Source organism: Chroicocephalus ridibundus, chromosome 21, assembly GCF_963924245.1.
Source record: "Chroicocephalus ridibundus chromosome 21, bChrRid1.1, whole genome shotgun sequence".
Lineage (NCBI taxonomy): Eukaryota > Metazoa > Chordata > Aves > Charadriiformes > Laridae > Chroicocephalus > Chroicocephalus ridibundus.
Genome location: NC_086304.1, coordinates 1478742 through 1494495, shown reverse-complemented (window position 1 = coordinate 1494495; position 15754 = coordinate 1478742). Strand labels below are relative to the sequence as shown.

At 56.2% G+C, this 15754-nt stretch overlaps 2 protein-coding genes across 2 annotated transcripts; both read right to left on the bottom strand.

Moving 5' to 3' along the window:
* Nucleotides 1-85: 85 nt before the first annotated feature.
* Nucleotides 86-4740, bottom strand: GLMP (glycosylated lysosomal membrane protein). Its single transcript, XM_063357284.1, has 6 exons — nucleotides 4616-4740; nucleotides 3358-3615; nucleotides 2257-2439; nucleotides 1897-2115; nucleotides 1465-1742; nucleotides 86-1124 (listed from the first exon to the last, which is right to left on the bottom strand). Exons 1-6 carry the CDS (start codon nucleotides 4703-4705, stop codon nucleotides 956-958), a joined length of 1197 nt encoding a protein of 398 aa, XP_063213354.1. The 5' UTR covers nucleotides 4706-4740; the 3' UTR covers nucleotides 86-955.
* A 192-nt stretch (nucleotides 4741-4932) lies between these two features.
* On the bottom strand, nucleotides 4933-15010 carry CCT3 (chaperonin containing TCP1 subunit 3). The gene is made up of 14 exons (XM_063357252.1): nucleotides 14854-15010; nucleotides 13223-13284; nucleotides 12687-12737; nucleotides 12521-12583; nucleotides 11846-11942; nucleotides 11346-11463; nucleotides 10962-11148; nucleotides 10351-10500; nucleotides 9751-9883; nucleotides 9201-9282; nucleotides 8891-9071; nucleotides 7369-7614; nucleotides 5944-6075; nucleotides 4933-5268 (listed from the first exon to the last, which is right to left on the bottom strand). Exons 1-14 carry the CDS (start codon nucleotides 14882-14884, stop codon nucleotides 5164-5166), a joined length of 1638 nt encoding a protein of 545 aa, XP_063213322.1. The 5' UTR covers nucleotides 14885-15010; the 3' UTR covers nucleotides 4933-5163.
* Nucleotides 15011-15754: the final 744 nt, after the last annotated feature.

Here is a 15754-nt window from a genome sequence, read left to right as displayed (position 1 = left end):
GTTTTCATACCTCGGCTCCTGCTGAGTTCCAGCACCCTGCTCCCCTCGCGCCCACCCGTAGCGTAGTGTTTCCCCAAGAAACTGCTCTTAGAAATCCACTTTATTTGGTCAAAGACAACTTGGTGACAGAGAACACCAAAACCCAGCACACACACACCCCCCCAAGTGATGCAAACGCCCGGCAGCCACACGCCACGCTTGCCCCATGGCTTCAAGCACCTGGATGGCACCTCCGAGCCAGCCCTGCCGAGCCGAGGGCTGCGGTTAACGGAGAGCAAGGCTGGAGCAGCCCTTCCTGGGCTGACAGGACGCACCTGAGCTCAAGCAGCCGCTGCGAAGCGGCGCCGGGTTTCCCTCTTGTACCAGCAGCCCTCCCCGAGGCCAGCGCAGCAGAAAGTGCCTCTTGGGGGACTGAGGAGTCCGTGAGCCCCGGCGGGGTTGAGGGGGGGATGTTCTGGGACACCCCCAGCACAGTGAGAAGCAGCAAGGCACCCTGCAAGGTCGCCAGCCCTGTCCTCCAGCCCTGCTCCTGGGGTCGGAGCCACCCAAGCAACTCCGGAGTGCTCTGGAGGTGGCACAGGACAGGGCGCAGCCAGTCCCAGCTGCCGCTCGGCCGCGGACATGACAACAGTGGTTTTATCCCCGGGGAGAAGGAGGATCTTTCCATGGCTCAAGGCCACCCTGACCAGCTCCTCCCAGTCATTTCCCTTGTCTGGATGGATCAGGAAAAGAGAGAGGAAGAAGTGCAATCCCGTGCAGGATCTGGGCAACCCTGGGCAGGAGGAGGGAGCAGGACAGAGGGATACGCGACGTGGGCAACTGCTGCAGATGTTGCCCCGGTCCCCTCCGAGCCTGGGCTGAGGACAGAGAGGACATTGCAGGAGCCCCTGCAGCAGCCGCGGTCGTATCCTGGTGACAAGAAGGATCCTGGGGGTCTCTCCAGGGACCGTCCCTCTCAGTTGATGGGCTCGTACTCAGAGTAGCGTTTCCTCTGGGCAAAGAGGACCACGCAGCTGCCCACCAGCAGCATGGCCATGGGGGTGCCCAGCGCCACGGCCATGATGGAGATGACGAGGGGGGAGAAGGTGTCCTTGGGGGGCTGCCCGAAGCCCAGCAGCGCCGACCTGCAGGAGGGGATGAGACAAATCAGCCAGGGAGATGGGGATCAGCCGTGTCCCGTGGGTGGAATATCTGGGGCTCTCTACCCCGATAGGATCAGACCGCGATTTCTTGGCGGGATCCCACATGGGGCAGGAGAGGGTCTCCCTGACCGGGGGAGGGAATACGTCGATAAACTGCAAAACTCCTTCTACGGGATCATAGGAAAACACGAGACTTTTGAAAGGAGTTAAGCTATTACACAGAGAAACCCTCCAACCAGTTGCCCGAACCGCAAGTTCTTCGTGGCGGGGACAGCAGCGGTGACGGGACAGCACCATTTCACGTACGCTGGACCCCACTCACCAGCTGAGGTAGCGCTTCTCCTGGTAAACCTTCCCGTCCTCTCCCCCGAAGGTGATGTTGATGGCGCTGACGGTGTAGGTGCTGCCCATGCCCTCCCCGAAGTAGGCGTGGACGATGCTGGACACGGGCAGGGTCCAGTTGGCTGCCTGCAGGCCGCGGGACCGGCACTGGATGCCGTCCTCGCGCCTGGGGCTCCGGGAGCCGTAGGCTGTCGCCTTCCACTGCAGGAAGCTGAGCGTGGAGCTGTCGTTTCGGGACTCGGCTACCAGGGAGAGCATCTGGCGGAGGGAGAGCAACGGGCGGTGAAGCGAGGGCAGGAGAAGGCCTTCGTGCCACAGCAGGGAGCCCAGGTTGCCCAGGCTGCTGGCCCCGGATCCCCCTCGTTCCTGCAGCAGGGGACGTCCCCGAGCCCAGCGCTCCCCCCACGCTCACCTCGAAGATGGTGGGAGTGTACTCGTCGTCGATGGAGCGCGCGGAGCGCAGCTTCTGCACCACCCCCGTCTCCTCCACCGTGGCCACCTCCAGCGCAAATCGGGAACCGTTGCCCCGCGGAGCCACCCCCGCCAGGACAAACTCCACTTTGGAGCTGTTTGCTGTGTGCAGGAGGCTGGGCAGCGGCCTGTCACGGCCACCGGCGTCGTAGGCTGTCACCTGCAGGGGACACAGATGAGAGGGGACAGCGTGATCACCAGCGAGGAGAAGCGTTCCCTCCCCAGAAGGTGCTCTGGACACGACGTTCACTGTGTCCTCCCTACAGCATCCCAGCGCAGCAAACACCCGCCGGGGACTCACCCGGAACGCCACGCTGCCGTTGGAGAAGCTGCCGCTGGGGTCGGTGGCCGGGACGCCCGTGAACTCGGCCGTCAGGGCCGTGTGGTTCAGGGTGCGATTGATGCTGTCCCAGGAAAAGTCAGACAGGTCGTACGGGGGGTAGAAGAGCTCTTCCAGCGTTTTGGCCTCGCTGTACTCGAACACCTGGAGAGAAGGAAGGGGAGAGGGGCCGGGAGCCACCAGCAGGGGCTGGGGACACCACCGCCCTGTGCTGCGGTCCACCGGGCTGGCACCGTCACCAGGGAGCGGTGGAGACCAGAAAGGAGCTGCCTTGGCCAAACATCTCGGGCACCATCACAGCTCAATCCGGAGACAACCAGGGCAGGACACACGAGGGGCCATTTTGCTGCTGCCGGACCTGCTCTGCCCCGAGCAACCCCCTGTCCCGGTTGGAGCAACACAGGACTAATTGCTCTTCTAATGCTTGGGGAAACTGCACTTTTGGAAGACTCTAGTGGCTGAATCTGTGAAAATATTTACTTTAGAGCCAGCTCTGGGGTGCGGGTTTCAAGGTCTCAGTGTTTTCGAGCTCCCCAGGTGCGGGGACGAGGAGGAGCGAGACCCCGGCACTTGCCCCAAGCTGCCAACAGGGTTATTTCACACCGTGAACGGCACGTTCCGTAGAAATTAGGAAGTTTGCTGAGGAGTTCTCCCTCTGAGCACTCCTCGCCCCGGTGCCGGAGCCCTGAGCCCTTCCCTTCCTCCCGAAGCCGCAGCGCTCGCCGTGGCCCACGTTGGCTGTCCCTGCTGGGAGTGCGCGGCTTCCTGCTGAGGGAATGGGCTGGGCAGAGTCCTGGGGTGTTTTATACTGGTATCGGGATCAACGCTGGTTCTTTAGCGTTATTATTGTTAATTATTTAGTCTTATTCTACTAAATCTGTTTATATTTCAACCCTCGGGTTTCCTTGGTTTTTGACGATTCCCCTTCGCAGGTGGGGAGGGTTCATGGGGTGAGAGAATAATTGTCTGAACGACAACAACTTCCTGTGGGTTCCTCAGAGCAGGACACCCCTCCGCCACGGGGCAGCTCTCCCGGCATGGGGCCGCCTTCCTCGACGCTACCTTGGTGAAGACGACGGCAGCGGAGTAGACGACGCTGCTGGGAGGGTCGATCCAGATGGCGCCGGCAGGAGCCGGGGAGAGCAGCTGGGTCCAGTTGATGCGCAGGACGCTGCTCCCGCTCGCCGTGGCCACCAGCAGCACCGCGGGGGCCCCGATGCTGCTCCAGACGTAGTGCAGGGTGTCAGCGGGCCCCGCCGCCCGCACGTGAAGCAGGTTGACGGAGGAGTTGTTCCAGCCGGGGTTGTACTGCATCGACACCTGCGGGGGAAGGAGAGGTCTTGGGGGGGATTCGGTCCTACCCAGCATGGGACAATTCCAAATTACACAGAATCAGAGACTGGCGGGGGCTGGAAGGGACCTCTGGAGGTCACCTCGTCCCACCCCCTGCCAGAGCAGGGTCACCCAGAGCAGGTCGCGCAGGGTCGCCTCCAGGCGGGTTCGGAATATCCCCAGAGCAGGAGACCCCACAGCCTCTCCGGGCAGCCTGTGCCAGGGCTCTGCCACCCTCAGAGTAATTTCCCCTGTCCCAGTTTGTGCCCGTTGCCCCTCGTCCTGTCCCCGGGCACCACTGGAAGGAGCCCGGCCCCATCCTCTCGCCCCCCGCCCTTTAGCTCTCGCTGAGCGTCGAGGAGATCCCCTCTCAGCCTGCTCTTCTCCAGGCTGATGCTCCACTCCCTGGATCGTCTCTGCAGCCTCCGCCGGACTCTCTCCAGCAGTTCCTTGTCCTTCTTGAACTGGGGAGCCCAGCACTGGACCCAGTTCAGGAAACTGGTGGGACGAGGGGACAGGAGCCGCCTCGGTGAGGAAGCCCCGCCGCGCTCTCCCAGCTCGCTCAGCGTTTCACACCCGGCTCTTTCGCAACAGGTTTCCGGCCGCGCAGGGAGCCCCAGCCCCTTCCCCTTCCCCTTCCCCTTCCCCGCCCGCGCTGCCCCCGCTGGGCCGGGACACGGCGGGGAGGGACGACGGCGGCACCGGGACAGTGTCCCCGGCCACGGGTGACCCACGGTGGCAGGTTCCCCCTCCGAGCCCCGGGGCGGGGGCATTCGCTTAGCGCGGAGCTGGGCGACCCGAGGAAGCCCCTCTCCTCCCCGGACGCTGCGCGTTTGGCCCCCGGTAGCGGCACCACCGGGGGCGGGCGGACTCCGGCCCCTCCGACGCTGCCCCCGGGCGCTCCCCGGGGCCCCGCCCCGGCCCCCCGCGGGAAGGGAGCGGGACGAGCCCCAGCCCGGGGGCTGGAGCCCCGGTGTCCCCCGCTCACCTGCCGCCGGCCGCCGCCACCGCCGCCCCGGCCGCCCGCCGCCGCCGCCAGCAGCGGCAGCAGCAGGAGGAGGCCGCTGCCCGCCGCCATGTTGCCAGCCCACGCGCTCACGTGACCGCCGGACCTCCCGCCCCCCCCCCCCTTAAAGGCGCCGCGCGGGAGACTCTTAAAGGAGCCGCCGCCCTCCAGGAAGATCCCGGGGGCGGAGACGGCGCCGCGGCGGGTCCCGACCCGCAGCCGGAGCTCCCCGGCAGCGCCCGGCCCCGGGGGAGGCTCCTCCATCCCCCCCCCGCCCCACATTAAACACACACAGCGAGTGAAATGAGGCGGTTTATTGTTGAGGCAAAGGGGGAAAGGGAAGTTACAGTCCAGAAACTTAAATTAAGCATCAGCATCTCCCCCCAGAGGCACAGCAGCCCTTTCCCCACCTTCGTGGTTGGTTTTATTTCAAACTTTTCCCCGCGCTCAGCCTCGGCCCGGGGGGGGCTCCATCCTGCTCCTCCCAGCGCCGAGGGCCCGGTTCCGTCCCAGGGGCGTCGCGGCCCCTCTCACTCCTGGGCCGGCTCCGGCGCCGCCGGCTGCTTGCTCTGATCGTCGCCCTTCTTTTTGTGCCCCGAAACGATGTCATCGATGCGGAGGAGGAGAACCGCAGTCTGGGGAGAAAGCCCGTGCCCAGCTCCAGTCAGAAGCTCGGCCCAAATAAAATACAATCCACACAGCTTTCACACCAAAGAAGCATCTGCCTTAATTAAGTAATAATAATTAAATCATTCTCGCCCCACAGCAGAGTGGAAAAGACACGCCGCCCCTCACAGGAGCGGTCAGGGGCTCCGACACCTGGCAGGGACGCCCCGTGGAAAAGGGGACACCGATTATTTCCAGAACGGGACACAGCGTCCCCCCGAGCGACCGCGTTTGATCCAACACCAGCGAGCGAACGCTCAGAACGGGATCTCCGAGCAGGGGCGGGTGGCTGAGGCACGGCCGCCCCGAGGAGCCGAAGGGCAGGAGCTCTCAGGGCCACTAATGGGACTCCGGCACACGGCTGGCACCTGGGTCACGGCTCCGGAACAGCCCGTCCTCACGGGACTAACGAGTCCGCACAGAAAGAGGGGGGATGGAACGTGTCGGATTTGGGCCACAGGATCAAAAATCAACCCCTTGGAAAGCCCGAGCTGGGCTCCCGCGGGTGCTGCGTCCCTCATCGTCACACACGCACCGGGCTGGGGGCAAGCGCCGCAAACAGCCCAGTGCGCGACCAGTAACGTTCCCCCCCTCCCAAGAGGCCACCCCCGGAGGCTCTGAAGTCCCGTCCCCCCCCTCCTCACCTCCACCGCGGTTTTGTAGGTCTGCAGTTTGACCGCCAAAGGCTCCCAGATCCCCAGGTCCTTCATATCAACCAAGGCTCCGCTCTCGCCGTTCACGCCCCACGTCTGGCTGCCTTCTTGGGTGTGTTTTGCCTGGAAGCGGAAAGACAGGTCACCACCGGCGGAATAAAACGTCAAATTCACCTGCTGGAAACCCAAACTGAGCACGGGCGCAGGAAAACAGGAAAAGGTCATTAGAATTTTCTCAGTTTCGGAGTTTGTACCAGAGCGTGTGACGGAGCACCACCTGAAACACTCAATTATATCACAAGTGGGACTGGGCGATACTCTCTCTCACGCCACCCAATCTAATCGCAAAGGAGGATTTTGATTTTGTTTACCGTCAGGGTTTTGTTTTTAAACTCTGGTACCTCAAACAAGCGACTGAATTCACAGAACGACAGAAGGGTGGGGGTTGGGAAGGACCTTAAAGATCAGCTCGTTCCAACCCCCCGCCCTGGGCAGGGACCCCTCCCACTAAGACCACCACGAAAATTCCATTTTCATACTTTCAAATTTGGCACAAAACTTCAGTAAAAACGGCTGCAGCCCAGCCAATGAAAAAAAGCCCAACGGCCCGTCAGTCACCTTCAACGGAGCAGCTCAACACCGGCCTCCTCTAACGTAAAAGCGACTGCAGAAGAGCTGCACCATCGCCGGCCCGAGGAGCTGCGCTGCTACGGAAGGATGATCCACCTGAGGGGGGGGTGCCCTGGTTTGAGCGACACAGGACTAATTGCTCTTCTAATGCTTGGGGAAACTGCACTTTCAGAAGACTCTAGTGGCTGAATCTGTGAAAATATTTACTTTAGAGCCAGCTCTGGGGTGCGGGTTTCAAGGTCTCGGTGTTTTCGAGCTCCCCAGGTGCGGGGACGAGGAGGAGCGAGACCCCGGCACTTGCCCCAAGCTGCCAACAGGGTTATTTCACACCGTGAACGGCACGTTCCGTAGAAATTAGGAAGTTTGCTGAGGAGTTCTCCCTCTGAGCACTCCTCGCCCCGGTGCCGGAGCCCTGAGCCCTTCCCTTCCTCCCGAAGCCGCAGCGCTCGCCGTGGCCCACGTTGGCTGTCCCTGCTGGGAGTGCGCGGCTTCCTGCTGGGGGAATGGGCTGGGCAGAGTCCTGGGGCGTTTTATATTGGTAGCCGGATCAACGCTGGTTCTTTAGCGTTATTGTTGTTAATTATTTAGTCTTATTCTACTACATCTGTTTATATTTCAACCCTCGGGTTTCCTTGTTTTCTCACCAATTCCCCTTCCCAGGTGAGGAACAGTCATGGGGTGAGAAAATAATTATCTAAATGACACTAAACTGTTGTGGGTTCCTCAACCGATCACGGCAGGACGGGGCTGACCCTCTTCAGGTGACCCCCCAGCCCTGCACCTTACCCTGAGCGAGGTCAGCACGCGGATGGTACTCGCGCCGCAGTTCTGGATCAGCGTTCGGGGAATGACTTCCAGAGCCTGGGCCACCGCCCGGTAGGGCCACTGCTCCACACCCGTCATGCCTTTGGACTTCTCCGTCAGCGCGTGGGAAACGGCCATTTCGGTGGCCCCCCCTCCTGGGACCAGCTGCGGGTCGATGAGGACATTGCGACACACCTGCATGGCATCCTGAAGGTTGCGCTCGACCTCCTGCAACAGCAGGAAAGCAGGGATTTATCAGTTGCGGGAACTGTAGCAAACCGCTGGCTGAAAGCACAGCCCACGCTCTGCCGCGCCGGGTCCCCGAGTATCTCAAGCTGGAAGGGACCCATAAGGAACATCGAGTCCAACTCCCAGCAAACACAAAACTCCTGAAATCACAGAATGGTTTGGGTGGGAAGGGACCTTGAAGACCATCCCATCCCACCCCCTGCCCTGGGCAGGGACACCTCCCACCAGCCCAGGTGGCTCCAAGCCCCATCCAGCCTGGCCTTGAACCCCTCCAGGGATGGGGCAGCCACAGCTTCTCTGGGCAACCTGCGCCAGGGGCTCACCGCCCTCGGAAGAAGGAATTTCTTCCCCACATCTCATCTCAATCTCCCCTCTTTTGGTTTCAACCCATTCCCAACGTCCCGTGGCTCCCCTCCCTGCTCCAGAGTCCCTCCCCAGCTTTCCCGGAGCCCCTTGAGGGACTGGAAGGGGCTCCAAGGTCTCCACGGAGCCTTCTCTTCTCCAGGCTGACCCCCCCCAGCTCTCTCAGCCTGTCCTCCCAGCAGAGGGGCTCCAGCCCTCCCAGCATCTCCGGGGCCCCCTCTGGACCTGTTAAGATCCCACCGACTTTACTGATGTCCCAGACAAGTGGGATTTTAAGCATGTAAGAAACATGCATTTTTGGCACAAAGACCCTCTTTATGGCCAACGCAGGGGGAGCTGAGTAACTTCCTGTCCAAATCTTTCCTCTAGCAGAGCGCCACAACCGTTTTTCTTCCTCACAGTGATGGCAGACGTCCCATCTGCACCCAGTCTAATCACCTGTAATATTTTCACTGTTACATTTTCCACATTTTCTCACTTTTTCGAACAAGCTTGAGACAGTGACAGTAGGACAAAGTGGCCATTTCCTCATTTATAGCTTTTTTTTCCCCACCCCCATCGCTGGCCGAACGAAAACCACTCCACGGTGCAGCGTCAATAGCGACGGAGCTTTCTTTAGTCATCATCAAAAGCATCAAAATGCCTGTGTCAGAAACTTCATCTGTGATGAAATATTTCTGTTCCAAGACGCTTCTTACTCGTTTTTGTATGTAAGTTTTTTGCCTTTGCTGTACGCGGCCCACAAGACAGAAATTCTTTGTCGCTCCAGAACCCAGAGGAAACCCGCATTTACTTCATTTGCGCGCAACGGCTGCTCCAAGGGAAGCAATGACTTAGTGACATCAAGAAGGTGGCCAGGACAGGAGGGGAGGCAGAACGTGCGATAACTTACTGCTAGGATTTCCTTGCTGGCTCCACGCAGAATGATAGTGCAAGCCTTGGGGTCTTTGCAGTCGGTGATGAAGGCAAAATACTCATCTCCTATTTTTTTAACTTCAAAAAGCCTGGCTCCGGTTCCCACATCCTCCTCCCGCAGCTCGTCTGTGCGACTCACGATGCGAGCCCCGCAGGCCCTAGCACACAGAGAACAGTCCAGTGAGGTGCTCACAAAGAAGAGCTGGGTGGAAAGGGCGAGATAAGAATGAAAAAAATCCGTGCCACAGAGAGCAAGAAGAGAGCTCCAGCGAGGAGACAGCGCTTACCTGGCGATCCTGTTGTTGTCCGTCTTTCTCACTCTGCGGATCGCAGTGATGTTTGCTCTCATCAGGTAGTGCTGGGCCAAGTCTGAAATCAGGTTGGGACAACTTTATTGATGAATCAGCTGTATCACGACAAACTTTATGCATCTTTTTAAAGTCAAAAAGGGTTCTGGAAAGAAAAACCTAAATGTAGCTTCTTAACCCAAGCTGCAAGGCACAATTCCAGTGCAGCTTTCCAGCGTTTGCTAGACTCATCCTCGCTTAGAGTTTCATATCGTTTCCAAACGCTGGAAAAGCCAAGTTCTATTGTAAGTGTCCATGTTCACAGAACAATCTCAAGAACCCACTTCGATGCCTGCAATGTAGAATTATTTGCTAGAAAGCTAAAACACAAACCAAAACCAGGGTCAAAATCAGGTTTGTGGGTTTTTTGTGATGTTTGGTTTGTTGTGTTGTTTTGGTTTTTTTCTTTAAAGTTACTGACCGGTGCATTTAACACAGCACAAACCTTATTAGATGAATTCAACACAAAGCATCACACACGTGTTATTACCAGAAATCCCTTTTTCTGTGATGACCAGATCCGGCTTGACTCTCATGAGATCCTCGCAGATCTGCTGAATGTACTCTTCCTCCATCTGCAGGATGCGGGCAAAGTCTTCCTCCCGCGTTATCTCAATATCGGTCTGCACAGAGAGAGGTGTCAGTGCCTTGCTGTATTCCTCCCCACCCGCCACACACAGATCCCCCGGCCTGAGCGATCTTAACTCCTCCAACATTGCCTGGGGAAGAGTTAAGGACAACTGCGCAGCGAAAAACACCGATCGAATAAACGGTGACGCTGCGTCAGTTTAACATTAGCGTTAATTAAAGCACAGAAATATTTCTTTGACTCTTGACCATCGCTTAGAGACACAAATCACTGCAGCTGCTTCAGAACTGAGGCGACAGTGCTTTGCCTCACTATTTTTCTACCTTTTCCTCCACCAGGGTACTGACCCCACGGCAGAATTAGCCTAGACACGCAAACGGTCTCTGACAGGCAGAACACAAAGAGAACCTTTTGCCACTCGTGCAACTATCGATCTGGATTTGTTGACTTTAATAGTCTTACAGCAAAAGCCGCGGGCATCTCTAACAGGACATGCTTTACCTGGCTCTCTCCTTTCTTGTACTCTAGGGAACAATCCAGAAGGACAATGCGGGGATTCTTAATAAGGCGACGCATCCTGGGATGGGTTACGTCTTTATTCACCATGATTCCACGCAACACACAGGAGTCTTCACTAAAACCACCCGGAATCTGACAGACATAAGAAAGGGGGGAAAAAATGAGATAAATCAGTCTACTCTACGAAAACCTGTATATCTGGCGAAACTATCCATCCTGGGTACGGAGAAGGGAAAACCCTCCCAAGCAAGCGGGATGCATCCAGCTGACCATCCGAGTTCATTTCCAGAGCACACCGATTAAGCGCAAAGCCGGGGAAGAACTTGAGAAACTGCTCACATCCTACTGCCTGACAACACGCGTTTAAGAAACGGCAACCAAACCAACTTAAACCATCTTTTTGACAAACATCGGAAAAGAGCAGAAATAACTACCCCCGTTCTCACTGCAAGCCAGCCAGGCTGACAGCGCTAAAACGTCTTCAAGGGTTACGTTTGTGAACCGCGGCACAGAATTCCCACAGCATCCTAGGAACAGCTAGTGCGGAACGAGAAAGGGGCGCGCAGACTCCGAACAGTTCAGGACACACTCACCTTTTCCACTTTTGCGTATTTTTTAATATCAATTTCCTTTCTGCCATTTTCTTCAAACTCCACTGTCTTAACAGCGTCAAGAGCAATGCTACAGGCCAAGTCAGCCCAGCGGTTTATCGCCTTGGTGTTTATAGCACTCTTTATTATTTTAAGCATCATCTCTTTGTTGTTCACGTCCACTGGAGTGCTGACACAAAGGAAAAACCAAACAGTAAATTGAGTATTACTCCAGGCTACAATCTATTCATAATCCCATTGAGTCCCTCTCCAATTATACTATGAAATTAAGTTATATTTTACTAACATGATTCCCTGAAGAATCACCTTTAGGCAGTACAGGAACCCCATATCCCTTCTCTCTGTCTCCCACCAGTCCACGCTTACCCAATTTTCTTTAGAATACTGATCATGTCATCCAGAGCCTTACGATAAGCCCCAATGATCACAGTTGGGTGCATCTGCTGCTCAAGGAAGTGTTCGGCCACAGAGAGCATCTCTCCAGCTAAAAAAACAACAAAAAAACCCAAACAAAAAAAACCATCAAAAGATAAGTTAGTACAACAATCAACAGTCAAGCCAGGAGAACAGCACACCAGATAAAAAGTATCTGCTATCCACACAGAGAGCTCTAACGTCATCTATACCTGTCTTTATACTTCATTCTGCTTATCTCGGGGAAAGAACACAACTTTCCAAAGCACGGAGCTGATCACCTAAGGGTCTAATGAAGCTAGCATTCTCTTCCACGGTAAAAAAAAGGATCAATTTTAGGGTTGCTAAATAACAAATATCTGTCTCATTAAGGCATACTGACTGGGCTTTGATGAGCAAAAAGGGTGAACTTCAGCCTTTACAAAAACGTATGCCTTATTAACGCTCCTTACCAAGGATAATTACAGATGTGGTCCCATCGCCAACTTCTTCATCTTGAGTACGGCTGATCTCAATCATTGATTTTGCAGCTGGATGCTGGACTTGAATCTGTACAGGAGCGAGGGGTATGGGTTTTTTTCAGAATATTAACACTGAAACTTCCTGCACCGCTCAATGGAACAAAGACCGCACCTTTTAAACAGCCAAAGGCATCCTGCTCAACTACAGCAAAGATTTTTCTTACTTTTTGTGACCGAAAATAAGCCCTGGTATTTCCCAATATTATGTCTCCCACAGTTTTTCAGGCATTACGATTTTTGTGATGTTGTTTCACTTGCACCAGAAAGACAACAATGATTTCTTGGTCTAATTATCTGGCATCTACTCGTAAGGTTTTGACGCAAGTGATTATAGCTACAATTACCACAGGATTTACACCAGTACCGTAAAACCTCCATGAAAACCTACCACCCTGGGATCAAACCTAGATTTCTGAGGAAGAAGAGCATTTGCTGCAAATATTTAATTCCTCCCCAGTAAGCAGCCTTCTCGGTACTGCTGTTTAGTACTTGGTGGCTCTCAAGACAGAAGACAAAATCCCATAGTTCCATCAGCAGCAATGTAACTGTATCCTGGAAGATTCCGACTCGCATGTTAAGCGAGACAAACCTTATGGAGAAACTTACCTCCCTAAGAATAGCATTGCCATCGTTGGTCATCACAATCCCACCCATGGGGTCCAAAAGCATCTGCAACCAAAAAAAAAACCCCACAATATTTGCACTGACCTGTAATAGGTGCAGTGTTTCTAGTCAGTATGTGCAGCACAGGTTTTGCAGCAAAAGGTCTCACCTTCATCATCGCTCTCGGTCCCAAACACGTTCGGATAATGTCAGCAATAGTCTAGGAGGAACAAAAGGAATCAGGCAATACAGGAGGGCATCGGAAGTCTAAAAACCCCATAGTCTAGAGGAAACAAGCAGCCACTGCAAAATTTAAGTGACCAAATGACCCTGCAGTTGCTTAGATGCAGCAGAAGTTAACAATTGTGAGGGAATGAGAACACAGAGGGATTGTAAGAGCGCTGGCACCACACTAACTTAACTAAATCAGATGTCAAAACTTACACACTTCCAGATTTTGCAGAGAAAGAGGCTTTTGTGGGTTAAACCCCTCCATGTTCAGTTCCACTGCACCCATTACTTGGACACTGAAAATTCATTTGCTACGCTACTTCTACTCTGGATTCATAAAAACTAGAGAAAATATGCTTCAGATCCAGTTTTCCCTCTCAGATATATAAATATGTATATATATATGCAAACACACACTATAAAAAAAAAAAGAAAAAAAAAGAATCAAAATAGCCTGACATGAGAATACGGTACCTTAGCAGCAGTGATGTTTCCAGTCTGGACTTTTCTTCCAGACTCGCGTTTCACATTCTGACCTAATGCACACAGGAAAAAAGAAATATATTAAAGTACAAATATAACTTTAATCTGATCTTACTAAGAAGTCCAAGCCTGAAACAATGATACTGACAGTGCCTCAAAGATACCCTCTGTCACACACACTTGATACATGTCCAGTTCTAAATTAAGTTTACAATATAAACACCACAGCCACTGCAAGAAGGGATATTTGTAGAAAAGCGTCAGCAAAAAGCCACGTTCTTTATTATAACAGAATTCCTGATTAGCATCATAATTCAAATGAGAAAAAACTTTGCAATCCTGAAATATAAACTACTGCCCCAAGAAAATCAAACAGCCGTCACTCGCTACTGTCTGCAGGATCCCACAAAGCCCAGGAACTGCTGCACCGTAGTTTTCAGTCAAAACCAGTTACAGATGCTCACGCATAGCAAGTTAAACATTGGTTTAAAAATAGCAAGGGCGGGGGGTTGGTCTCTTCTGCCAAGTAATAAGTGACAGAACAAGAGAAAATGGCCTCAAGTTCTGCCAGGGGAGATTTAGGATGGTTATTAGGAAAAATTTGTTCACCAAAAGGGCTGTCAAGCATTGGAAGAGGCTGCCCAGGGCAGTGGTGGAGTCGCCATCCCTGGAGGGGTTTAAAAGCCGGGCAGACGCGGTGCTGAGGGACGTGGGTCAGTGGGGGTTTGGGCAGGGTTGGGGTGATGGTTGGACTCGATGATCTGGAAGGTCCCTTCCAGCCTCGACCATTCTGTGATTCTACAGTCAGTGGCACTCAGCCTTTGTCACATCAGGGTGAGCAGCCACTGCCACGCCACGGGCTCACAACCGTATCTGGGGACCAGCTGTCAAAAGGGTCTGCCCCAAAGAATCTCTAGGCTTGGTGCTGCTTTTCTTCTATTACAAGCCTAGACTGGACGAGCACAGACTTACTTCAGGCGTGGATGCTCGTGCGTATAGATTTAGAAGACAGAACAAAAGAAAGCACCAACAAAAGCAGCACCAGGAATAAGGTAAGCAGCCCTAGAGCTGAGGAGCCCCAGGGTACAACTGAACAGAGCAGGCGGGGGGAGAGAAGGAGAAAAACCAAGCTGGAAGAAAACCCCCGGGAACGCCTCGCGTTGGAAGGTGGCAGAAGAACCACGAAGCACAAGGGGTTCAAACGGGACCGCACAAAGAAACGTGCTGGGAACCACGCGAGGAGAAACCAGCTGCGAGCGGCCGGGAGCGGCGCAACGAGAAGCGGGGGCTCCGCTGCCCCGAGACCTCCCGCGGGAGGCGCGGAGCGGGGCCACGGGAGGGGGGGGTGGGCACGGCCCGTCAGCGCTGGGCAGCGGCCACGGGGAGCCTGAGGGGACCGAGAAGAAGCGGCGAGGGGGCAGCTCGGGGCGCGCCAGGGCCCGGCGGAACCCCCGAGGGGAGAGGGGGGACCCCGGCCCGGCCGGGGTCTGTGAGGGAGGGGACCCAACATGGCGGCGGGGAAGGAGAGGAGGGAAGGGGCATCCCTCCCCTCGCTCTCCCAGCCCCGGGAGCTGCCCCGGGAGCTCCCCCGGGAGGCCGGGACGGGCGGTGGAGACACTCACTGAGGACGAGGACGGGGCGCGGGCCCATCATCGCGGCGGCGGGAGCGCGGCACCGGGCGCGGAACCTTCTGGAGACGGAGAGCGTGGGGCGGCCGCTCCCAGAACTGCCGCTTCACCCTGAGCGACACCCTACCTCGCCTCCCCCGGCAACGACCAATCCCGACCCGACCCGCCGGCCCGGCGCCCAATCAGAAGGCGCTGCTCCTCCTCCTCCTTTCCTGGCGCTCACAGCAGGTTCGGTTGAGAAGCGACGGCCCCGGCGCATGGGGCCGCTGCGCGTTGGGACTGCGCATGCGCCATCCGCCGGCACCAGGCACATGGAGGATGCGGGGGGGACCGACACCCGCATGGCCAAAGGGGCCGGGGGCCACTCTCCTGCCGCGCTCCGCGTTACATTTGAAAGGCACCGAACAGCGATGCAACGGCGCCACGGGCGAGCTGGGAGGCGGATCGGGGTCTCTGAGAACGGTATCTGGAAGTTCTCAAAGTGTCCCTCCCCCTTCCCTTCAGCGCTGTGGTCTCGCCCGCCCCGCGGTGCACCATGGGAGCGGCGCGCTGCCGCCAGGCACGCTGGGAGCGGTAGTTCCTGGGGCGGCGGCCGGAGGCTGGAACGGGGCTGGGCTGCCTCCTGGGATCCGAGAGCTTCCCGGTGACCCGGAGGGTCTGGTGCCCCCTCAGGGCGGAGCTTCTCGGCCTCTACCCTCAGGCGTCCCCGCAGCAGCCATGTCTGTCAGCGTGTGCTTGGTCAGGCCGGCCCGTTAATCGGTGTTAATTACAGGGAAAGACACGCTGGGAGAGCTGGAGGGTTTCAGCCTGGAGAAGAGAAGGCTCCGCGGAGACCTTGGAGCCCCTTCCAGTCCCTCAAGGGGCTCCGGGAAAGCTGGGGAGGGACTCTGGAGCA